Source organism: Leptonychotes weddellii, chromosome 1 (assembly GCF_054177405.1).
Source record: "Leptonychotes weddellii isolate Sample4059 chromosome 1, ASM5417740v2, whole genome shotgun sequence".
NCBI classification, from domain to species: Eukaryota; Metazoa; Chordata; class Mammalia; order Carnivora; family Phocidae; genus Leptonychotes; species Leptonychotes weddellii.
The window spans coordinates 31,519,784-31,531,499 of record NC_138369.1 but is presented as its reverse complement, the minus strand read 5'-3'; the positions used below and the strand labels follow the sequence as shown (position 1 = coordinate 31,531,499).

Below are 11,716 nucleotides of genomic sequence, written 5' to 3'. Positions count from 1 at the left end.
AAAAATCCTTTCAATTAACAGTAAAGCATTCTTGAGACATCTTAAATTAAAATTACCAGTTATCAACCACACTAAGGCTTCAGACTTTAAGTTCACAATGATATCATTTAAAGCATTTGCTGAGATAGCCTATCAGAAAAAAATATGCATATTTATACAGTATGCCCCTATAAATAAATTGAAACTCCAATAAAGAAATGTAGCAGAGCTCGGCTAATTGAAATTATTTTAATAAATCTTCTAAAAAAAAATGCAAAAGGAAGACTGCAGTCACTTTGCACACACTCCCTGCAGGGTCTCTCTACATTGTTAAAGACGACTCCCAGATCCTCAGCTTTACTTGACAGTTTTTAAAGACCCCTATCTCTTAGAAATAATTGAATCTGCAATTATAGACAAAAATGAAGATATCTACCCTTCAAAGTGTGAGCAGGACAAAGGAACATCAGGTTTTAAACTGAAAGTTGTGGTTTATGTGAGAACATTACGTGTGGCTACAAAAGCTTATGTGTAAAATGAGGACCTGATGCTTTCGTCATTAAAGATAAGCAAGGAGAGTCGTCCAGATGAATTTAATTTTAAAAGCTAACCAAGCTCATCCGGGGCCCATGGAGCGCAATCTGCATTAGGTAATCCTAATTCTGTGAGTCTGATTCCTTTTAATCAGATTATGTAAAGGTCATTTATTCAACAACTACTCAGTGAGTGTTCTCTCTGTGCCAGGTGCTCGGGATACCTGGTTTCTAATCTCACACAGTTTAAAGCCATGGTCACAGACATTTTTCTGAGATGCCCTAAAATTAAGTCAGTTATCCAGATTATCTGACTCTTAAATAGATCCACAAGGGAAGGTGTCTCTCTCACTGTAAGAAATCACCCTCTCAAAGCCAAGTGAAGGAAAGGCAAATGCTGTTACTACCAATTCCCTGGAGCACGGAAGCCTGACACACAACTTCGCCAAGAGCTGCCAATTTCTCAACGGGATTCAAGGAGGAAGGCCATCAACCGGACACAAGTTCTAGCTCAGTCACTGCTGAGCAGCCTGATCTTTAATGAGCCATTCAACCTCTCTGATCCTCTCCAAACCCCACCTCCCTAATGCACGGCTGTGACTGCGCTAATATTACCGACATTAAAGTCCCCAACACAGCAACTGTTAGATGGACACCAGGCAGCCACCCATGGGACCTGAGTTCCCACCTCCATGGCTGAATTTGTATTTTAACCTTCAAAGCCTCCCCCTTCTCTGGGATGGTGCAGGTATGTGGACATGTGCTCCAAAATATCTCATATATTCCTATATTCAAACAGTCAATTCCGTTGCTTTCATTAACCTCTTAAATATATCAGATATTCCGTGAAATCCAAATGACATTGGCCCAGCCAAGATACCTTCATCCTTGCCAGTGATGCCAATATCCCTTTAGTAGACCTTATGGTTCAGTTTGGTCTCCATATCATGGTCATCCAAGGTAGGAAACCGGATGCCAGTTGAAATGTAGTCTCTAGGCTGAAGGAGATGACACACTTTTTCCTGTGTTTCCTCTCTTCAGTTCCTCAGGCAGAGTCCAGCTCTGCCACTTACTAACCTGTGACTGTGGCCAAGTCAGTCAATGCCTTTGAGCTTCAGTTTTCCTTATTTATAAAGACTGTTTAATACATCTGCCTGTCAACATGGTGATGAGGATTAAAATCTATGATAGATGTAAACAAAATTAGCACGACTGGAACACAGTCCAGTAAACTGGAGCAGAGTTTAAAATTAATAGTAGAAGAAATAGTAAACCATGAACCTGCTACTTCTTTTTTGATGCAAAGAAGCAGTTTTGTATAAGCGCGTATGCAAGTTTGGATGACAGCAGATTTATCTCTTAAGATAGGGAATCCCTATTTAATTCAGAGAACAGGACACAGTTTTGCAGGGGTGGAGGGAGATTATTTATCCTGCAATTGTCTCATGAGTTATAAAGTAAAAACCCTAGCATTTTTTTCTCCAGGGAAAATTAATCTTCATTATAATCATTAAGTTGATAGAGCTCAAAGCCTAGCATTTGCCTGCACTGGAGTATAATGTAATTATGTCCAGGAAAGCATGATGGCTGAGGTTCAAATACACAGTGGAGACACAGGAAGGCACACAGGTGAGAAAGCCAGGTCATAGATAGGTTAAGGCACAGAAGTTTCCAAATTCAAGAGTGGCTGCCACAAAATTAGCTGAGAACCCTGTTCCAGTCTCCACCCCTGGAAATTCAGATTTCAGGTAAGGTGAGGTTCAGGAATCAATATGTCTACAAAAATTGTGCAGCTGAATCTTATGCCTGACCATGTTCAGAAACTAATAGTGAAATACCTAAGGAGTTTAGTAGGGACTGGAACTCACATCTCTGATTCTTAGGTGAGAACACTTTCTTCCACATCTGAGGAAATTCATTCCATTCCCCACCTCCAGCAAGCCTGCCAAGAGCTCTGAAATCTTTATTACTGATTTCAACATGTGGAATGGAATGAAATGGGGACTACTCACTCCTGCCAAATGGGCTATAAAACCAAACAAATAAAAACATCTGTCCAGAAAGTACCAATGGATCTTTATGGTTACAAAACAACTATGTTATCCTAAGAAAAAGGAACCAAAAGGCTGGATTTATAGAAACTGCCCCCAAATTAGTTTGTTCTGTCAGCAAAAAGAAATTCTTAAGAATCTATGAGTGCTTCCAAGTGCACAAATCACTGAAGAGTTGGTCAATGGACTTATCTTTTTAAATGACAGTCTGGGTATTCAATACTTCAGAATGACCAGCCTTTCCATTATCTTAACCTTCCCATTCCTTCTCAAGTAATCACTCTATAAACATAAGGATGACCTTTTTACCATGTACGGTAGAACCAAGCGCCAGTAAGAAAAGATATTGTTACTTGTACTTTAAAATGCCTAAGGGGGTGGTCACTCACGTACGTGTCAGAGTACTAGATATCATAGTTCGGCTTCAAAAACTGAGATCTTCTGGACTTCTGTCATCACCAACTCTGGGTTTTACTTGTCAAGGAAAAAAAAAAACAAAACGAAAACCTGCCAAAATTTTTCTGGTAACATTACCAGCTCAGACAATACATACTATAGGTTTCTGGCACAGAGAAAATAAAAAGGACTGCAAAGTACAGCTTGTCTTTCTCCTCTCCTTTCCTTCACCAAATATTTGGATGCTTCCCAAAAGCCAGGTTCTGCTAGATGTGAGGGAGATCATGGTGTCCTAAGTGGACAGCACTCCTGTGCTTTGAAGCTCTGTACCTTCCATTGTAGGAAAGGAGGAAAACATTCTAAAAGAATCACCACTAATCACATATGTTAAAATCTGAAATCTTTACTTTTCAACACCTAAACCCTAATTCATTGGTAAAAACTGGAGACTCTGCATCTATTCAGGATTAATATTCTTGAAGCTGGACCTCCAACAGGTATCAGTAAGAATAATCTCAGTAATTGATTAGATCAAAATTAAAGAGAACCCTAATAAGACTCCCAGTATATCAATATTCTTCAAAGGAGGGTTCAAAAAATGATTTTCTGGGGCTCAGGAAGAAAAGATTAGAACATTTCTTTATATACATTTTATCCATCATTTTTATTTTCTATTTTTGTACATGTTGATTATGTAATGTAATTATAATGTAATATAAAATAATGTGTATAACATATAAACATTACAAACATGTTTATAATTTACAAATAAAATAAAAATATGTGGAGAGAGTTTGCTTGAAAAAATTTAACTAGGAAGGATGATCAAAAATGTTCAAGAGGCCTCTGTAATATATGACCAATGTTCTTTCAGGCAATTTTTATCAATGAGATTTTTTTTAAGTTGGTTATTTTCCCCACTCCCAGAGTTTCTCACTTCTATACACTCTAACTAGGGAGAATGTCAACTCTTACTGAAAGATGAAGTCGAATGATACGAGAATGCCATTTCCTCATTTTATGACCACAAATGTTCTCCATTTTCCACAGATGCCACTATGGGCTGGCATAATCTTAACACTCAATTCCCTTCAGGAAATTGCCTCTGAGAGCCAGGCCATCAAAAAGTTATAAAGGTGATAAAGTTAAGGTGGCCCCACACTCAAGCTTTCTGTCTTTCATCTCAAGCTTCCTTCCACTAGACCACACTCTAGAATTCTTGCTTACTCTGTCCAACTATGGAACCCCATTCAAACCTAGCTGCCATGTTTTAAAAAGCTCTGAAAAACTCATTCCCTATAAGGCGCAAATAATTTATATGGCATGACATACTATACCTACAATGTTTCAAAATGAAGACTCTCTTGATGCATGTCTAGTACATAGCTACCGAGATGCAAAGGTTGCAAAACTGTGTGAAATGATGGCCTCTGGAGCAGCCTAGTATCCTGCCCCACTTCTTTGGTAAAGTACCCCGATTTCACCATGAAGGACCAGGCTCCTCACTTTCAGTGCATGAGGTTATGATGTGCTACTAACTCCAGACATAGAAACACAACCCAAGATTAGCCAATCAGCATATCCACCGAATGGGCTTGTGCCCCAAGATGGTCCAGTAAGAGGCAGCCCTATGCCTTTGACTCCAACTACTGGGGTAAAAGAACTCTCCTTATGCAAAGATTTGGAAAGATGGTGGAATGTAAGTCTGGAAATTCCTGGGCCAACTGAAAAGAAAGCCAAACTAGGTGAAACAGTAATGGAAACTGAAAGAAGAAACAGAGGATGGAGAACAAGAAGGAGCCAGCATGTGGATGACATTGAGCATCTGAATCAAATGATCCTTGAAGCCCTGAAAACCCTGAACACTGGATACTGATTTGCAAAGACCAGTCAATCTCCATTTTTTATTAAGCCAGTTTGATGTGCCCTGGGATACAACAGTTGGTTTTTGTGACATTTTAGAAAATACCAGTCATTCTGAAAAAAATAAAATTTCGGTCTAAAATCTACAACTCAAACAATCCAATATTCATTTTCCTATTTTCTCCTCATTTTAGCTGGTACACTGCTACTCACAACATTTCCCAGATTTCCAGGAGCTAGGTTAGCTTCATGTCTAAGTTCTGCCATCATATCTCCTGGACTTTGGCTGTAATGGCTGGAGGTCCAGCAGCCACTCTGGACTGTAAGGATGAGGCCCAGACTTAAGAATGGAGCTGAAATGTGCATAGTCCTTCATGATCTGGTCTCCATGAGGACAGAATTTTTTTATGTTTTATTCACATATAGATTCCCCAGCACCCAGAGGACTACTTGGCACCTCGTAGGCTCAAATAAATACCTGTTCAATGAATAAATTTGATGTCTCTATCCTAACAAATATCCCACCTCTATTAAAATCAGATATTAGAATCTTATGTTGGAAGATCTTTCATCAAACCATTTGCTTGAATCATCCAGTGACAGAGAATACATTTTTCCAAAGAGCTCTGGGCTCTAGAGACCTACTATATTTCCTTAATTCTAAGACAAACTTTCCCTCTACATTTTAAGATTTCTCAATTCAGAATGGATTTTATAATCAATGTATATATTTAGTAGATCTTTTGCCCCAAATAATTGCCTTATAATTATAATCAATAGTGAACTGGATATAAGAACTGTATTTGATAGACAAATACTGTGGCACTGGAGCAATTGCGGCCCCCAAAAGCTCAAATGAGTAACCGATGGAGTAATTCAGAAATGTGTGCATTGGAGCAGCCCACTCAATAAAAAGGCAGAGGAAGAAACATCAAATCATTCAGTATCTTAATGAAAATCCACAGAGCATAATAACAGAGACGAGCATAAGCTCTGGAGCCAGAATACCTAAGGTCGAAAACCCGGCTCTATCATTTCTCAGTTATACAACATGGGCAGGATTCTTCACCTGCCCAAACCTCAATTTTCTCATCTGCAAAATGCAAGTAGAAAAAAGCGCCTTTGTCATAGAGCAAGTATGTGAATTCAGTGTGTTAGTACAGGTAAGACACTTAGAATGGTGGCCAGCACACCATGAACAATAGGGAGAAGTTATATAACTACACTATGTTTTAATTCTTGATTTGGTATCCTCTGAGCATCGTCTTAATATCTCAAAACTAGTGAAAACTGACAAGTTATTTTCTAGGAAGCCAAAACTCTTAGAATGTTGCCTTCTGCTATGGTGTTCCTCTGCTTTCCTAGAGGAAAATACAAAAGAAACAATTAATTCACAGTGTGCACCCTCCCTAAAAGAACAGGCACAAAGAATTTAACAGACAACAGCTCAGTGAACAGTTTTATCAAAGATGTGTGCTAAGAATTTCCTTCTGAGAGTTCAGAAGGGAAGCATGCTCCTATGGTGACTATTTTCTTTAACCAGAAAAAGAAATTCAAAATCAATTAAGCAAAAGTAGTTCAAATTAAGAATTAACTCCGGTGTAAATTCAAGGGTGATATCATTACTGTCCTTAGGCTGCATCAGAGTGGCATGTTTTATCCACTCATGCCATCCACTAATTTGCATAAAATTAATATTTAAAAAATTAGTAAGTTGTACAGTACATTCTTGGGTGTGAATCACACAGAGCAGCCATCATCTCCTTAACTATTATCTGATTTGCAAAGCAGAAATTTATAACGTTTCTAGGATAATGACATTTTGAATACATAATTAAAATACATAAACTGTGTTCATAAAATGCTCTATCATTTCAGAGAGGTAAGTAATTAAACTGTTTTAATGACCTATAGAATGAAAACAGTATCAATGAAAACAAAATACTGCCAAAATAGCGCAAGAAATTAGAAATCATTTTAAAAGCTACTCTGAGAACTTCTAAAGATGTACCTACTGAACATTATGAACTTCAACCGCACTTCAATTTGTGGAAATTTATTTTTTAAGAATCAAATTCTAAAAATAGTTCTGCTACATTTAGTATTTTTCCATTATTCTTGCCGTCTTTAAACACACCTTCACAAGCTGCTGAACATAATGCTTTTCTGACTTAATCAGAACCTCTCTCATGACCCAGGAACGTTCAGTAAATAATTATTAAGCTCCAGAAGTGGCTTTTGCATAAGCTGATTTGCTTGAATGCGTATTCAACTGAGGGACATAGCTTTTAGTATTGTTTCCAAATCTTATCACTTAACACTGAAAGTAAATGTTAAGGGGGGGGGGGAGGGCGGGGTGCGTGCTATCATCTACTTAGTCTTTCTCTTTTTTAGTATTTCTTTGAAACTGCCCATCTCAGACTTGTTCTACATTGATATGCCAGGCAGATGATTCTGATATTTGGATGTTTTGTTTTCCTCTCAAAGAGAAAAAAAAATCAATATAGAGAAATGCAAACGAGATATTTATAAATGCAACTGCTACTATTCCACAGTCAGGTAAAAAAGAGAGAGAGAGCAAAAAATCCAAAGTGTTTGCAATAGGACAATTTTGACAAATGTTACTGCTAAGCACACTCGTTTTCCTGAAGAAAATCCTTTTTTACTCATGACGAAGCTGAGCTGCAATCTACCCCATAATCATAAATCAAGCTCTGTTCTCAGATTTTTCAAGCGGTCACTTTTTGGGCATTATTAATTTAAGACCGACATTCAATTTTAAACAAGAAGACAAAGCTAATGGGCCAGCATTTCGATTACTCCCAACAAATTAGTTGTTATCCTTGTCATAGCCACATACTAGAGGCTACAGCTGAAGCTGATTAAAGCCACAGTCACAAAGTAACAGTTCCAGTATTTTTAACTCCCAATAAAACCTTCCCGTTCTCTATCCTCCCCCTTTAAAAAAAAAAAAAAAAAAATCGCTCCTGTTAAGAGGTCCCGGGATTATTTCCAGAATAAAACTTCACTTACAGATATAGGCTTTCAAAGGAGCAAGGCATGAACATCTGAACTCTAAGCGTCTCCATCTTTTTTCCTTTAAGGTGTTCTGCAAGCCCTTGGCGAAGAGTGAAAGTCAAAGTTAGTTCTGGCACTGGCTGTGTCACTAGGGGTGGCTCCTGATAAGGCCCTGGAAACTCCAATCCAAACACAGCTCGTGCTAGAACGGTGCCTGGTGTCTGTCTGCAACAGCAGACCTGTTTAATCCAGTACCTACTGTACCTGCAGGACAAAACTGCTGCCTCACCCTGCACAGGGGGTGAGGCAGGGACCCAGGCGGGCCTGCAATTTGCCCCCGCAGCCAGGCCAGCACCTCGGGATGCTCACTTAGCCTTCCCCAGCACAGATACTGGTGGAGGCTTGCAGCGGCTGCGCCTTGGTAGAGAACTTGAAAGGGAGGTAATTTCACATCCCGGTGAATTTTTAACATTTAATACAGTCCCAGAATCTAGGAGGGCTGTGGGATTGCTTTTGTGTCCCTTCTCAGTTTGGGCGATCTCAGACATTTTTAGAACTGCAGCTGATAATTGGACATGCTCTCCTGCTGGCAGGCTAGAGAGCCAGAGAGCATTCCTCACTCTTGGACCCCAAGAATCTGAGGGCTGTCCCTGCCCCCTCCTGCTGGGAGCCAAATGCAAGCTGCTTCTAACTGTGGGCACCATCTTTTGGGATGTACACATCTTTAGGCCGCATATCTGTGTATTCTTAGACTGTCACCCAATTAATTCTGGACACACTGGTGTACAAGAAGAAAAAAAATAACAACACATGTTCTCCAACAACACTTTAAAATTCCAACATGACAACATCAATATTATCAAATATTGATGGAGCTCCTACAGACTCAGCACGCCAAAGATGTCCTGTAGAGCTATGAAAATATGTATGTTTCTCTTTACACATCATTCAAAGGTCAGAACAAAGACATGTGATATGGGCTAGCTGTGTGCCCGGGACAACTGACTTCACTTCTCTGTGCCTAAGAGTTTATCTCCAAAGTAAATGATTGGAAAATAATGCAGTCTCGACAAGCCATACTCAAACTCGAATTCCATAATGTAATGAAATTATCTTTGTCTTAACTTCCCTTTAATAATAGGAAATCTCTAGCCAGGAGCCTCAGGCAAACTATTTAGTCTTTTTAGTCTTTGTTCATGTGTTCATTCATTCATTCATTCTTTTGTTTAATAAATATTTATGGGACACCTACTATGTCCCAGGCATTGGTAAACTCTTGGAGTTTACGGACTAGTGGGACACACATATTAAATAATCACACAAACAGATAATGATACAAGTAACAACTGCTACGGGGAGCTAGAAAGGCTTAGAATGTAAGGGTCAGAAAAGACTTCTCTCAGGCAGGGACCTCTGCACTGAGGTCCGAGCAGGGTCACCAGTTTGGGGGAAGGAGAACATGGAAGAACAGTCTTCTGAGCAGTGGTAACAATATATACATGCAAGAATCCTGAGGTGGGAATTAGAAGAATGGCTGGAGGACGGAGAAGGAGGGAAAAAGTGGTGTCCATGAGACCAAAGCAGTGACCAGCGCCAGACCACACAGGATGTGGTAAGCCAGGAAGAAAGAGGTGATTTTGATTCAAGGTGAGCAGGAAACCATTGACAGGCTGTATATGCAGGACGACAAAGGGCTCAGATTTGAATTTTTAGGAAGTTCCCCCTAGCTGCTATTTTGAGACTCAGATAAAGGAGGGCTAAGATTGGCTACTGCAATGGTCCTGGTAGGAGGTAATGACAGTTCATGGAGGGGGGGGAGCTCTGACGATACAAAGGGTGAAGAGAAGTGCAGAAAAGTGAACAGAGTACTGGCAAAACTAAAGACCAATAAATAGAAAGACTAGGGGTAGCGTAGGGAATACAGGTCCCTAATGCAATAACTGTATACATTAACTAGAGTTACTGAGCACTTCCTACACACCAGGTATTGTTCTGGGTAGGGGAGTAAAGAGATGACTAAGATGCTACACTATTCCCTTTACTAACCTACCCAACCTCTCTTCTCCTGTCTCTGTCACAAAATGGCATAAAAATAAAGAACACAGGTTCTGGTGTCAACTTATCCAGGCTGAAATTCCACCACTTACTAATTCTGTGACCTTGTGCAAATTTACCAAACTTTCTGTGCCCCAGATTCTTCACCTGAAAGGGAAATGATAAGTGCCTATCCCATATGTTACCGTTAGAACTGAAGGAGATAATATAGTGATGTGTTTGGCATAGTCTCTGGCATTGAGTAAGCTCTCAATTAAAAAACAGCTCTTATGGTTATGACTGTGGTTAGGGCTGTTATCCTTGATTCACACTGACTGATCTAGAGAACCAAGGGAAATAGGACAGAGTGGGAAAAAAAAATAGAGAAAGTAAAGGAGGAATGACCATAAGAAATGACCATATCAGGACCTTTAAGGAATTATCTCTTAAAAGACTGAACTGGACTCTGTCTCACTTTGGGCACTATTTGAAATTGCATTAAGTTACAAGGTACCGGGTAAGTTTTAGAACTGAAACCCTGATTTATTACGTGCTTACACACAGGGAAAATCTGTACCCTCCATGGGCTCTCAAGTATTGACCATGAAACCAATGGTATCAATTCCAGCCATTCCAGCAGGGACACAAAGTGGTGCCAAATGCTCCCCTGGCATGTTCAGCCAATGACATCGCCTGACCTTTCCTCCCAGATAATCCACCACCCTAAGAAGGCTGTCCATTGACTGTTTACATAAGTGTTTAAATAAAATTGCTTTTAAGGGGCATGTGTTCAACTATTCATGATACTTTAGAAAGATCTATATTAGACCAGTGTTCTTGGAAAATCTTCTTTGCCACAGCAATCAAATACCCACCAGCCAATGGAGTAAAGCTTGACTGAAATGTGCATATATGCCACCATCTACAAAATTCATGGAACATTACATTCCCCTAAACTCAAATACTGGTCTGCTCAACACCAAAAATAAATAAAAATCTGATTAAAAAATGGGCAGAGGACCCAAATAAACATTTTTCCAAAGAAGACATCCAAGTGGCCAACAGACACATGAAAAGATGCTCAACATCATTCATCATCAGGAAAATGCAAATCAAAACCACAGTGAAATATCACCTTCACCTGTTGGAATGGCTAGCATCAAAAAGACAAGAAATGACAAGTACTGGCAAGAATGTGGAGGGAAAAAAGGAACCCTCATGCACCGTTGGTCAGAATATAAATCAGTGCAGCCACTATGGAAAACAGTACAGAGGTTCCTCAAAAACTTAAAAACAGAACAACCATATGATCCAGTAATTCCACTTCTGGGTATCTACCTGAAGAAAACAAAAACACTAATTCAAGAAGATACATGTCTCCCTATGTTTACTGCACCATTACTTATGATAGGTAAAATATGAAACCCTAAGTGTCCAGTGAAAGATAAATGGCTAAAGATGTGAGATATACACACACACACACACACACACACACACACAATGGAATATTACCCATCAAAAATAATGAAATCTTGCCATTTGTGACAATATGGATGGACCTAGAGGGTATAGTGAAATTAGGCAAGAGAAAGACAAATACCATATAATCTCACTTATATGTGGGATCTAAAAAACAAGCGAACAAACAAACACAAAGAAACAGACTCATAAATACAAGGAAACAAACTGGTGACTGCCGGGGGGGTGGGGGGATGGCGGGGTGGGAGGATAGACAAAATAGATGAAGGGTATTAAACTTCCAGTTATAAAATAAATAAGGTATGGGTACAGAAAGTGCAGCATGGGGAATATAGTTGATAATACTGTAATAACTTTGTACAG

The 11,716-nt window shown here is 39.3% G+C and overlaps 1 protein-coding gene across 13 annotated transcripts in view; it reads right to left on the bottom strand.

The window, feature by feature from the left end:
- The window catches only part of MITF (melanocyte inducing transcription factor), a 217,329-nt gene that overhangs the window by 92,241 nt on the left and 113,372 nt on the right, over positions 1-11,716 (bottom strand). For 3 of the 13 annotated variants that reach the window (XM_081820631.1, XM_081820608.1, XM_081820614.1), the window contains exon 2: positions 7,856-7,940. The exons of the other annotated variants lie outside the window; for them this stretch is intronic. In XM_081820631.1, coding sequence (XP_081676757.1) covers positions 7,856-7,911 — 56 coding nt within the window. In that variant the 5' untranslated portion in view covers positions 7,912-7,940. The remainder of the gene's footprint in view (positions 1-7,855; positions 7,941-11,716) is intronic. 13 annotated transcript variants of the gene reach the window in all.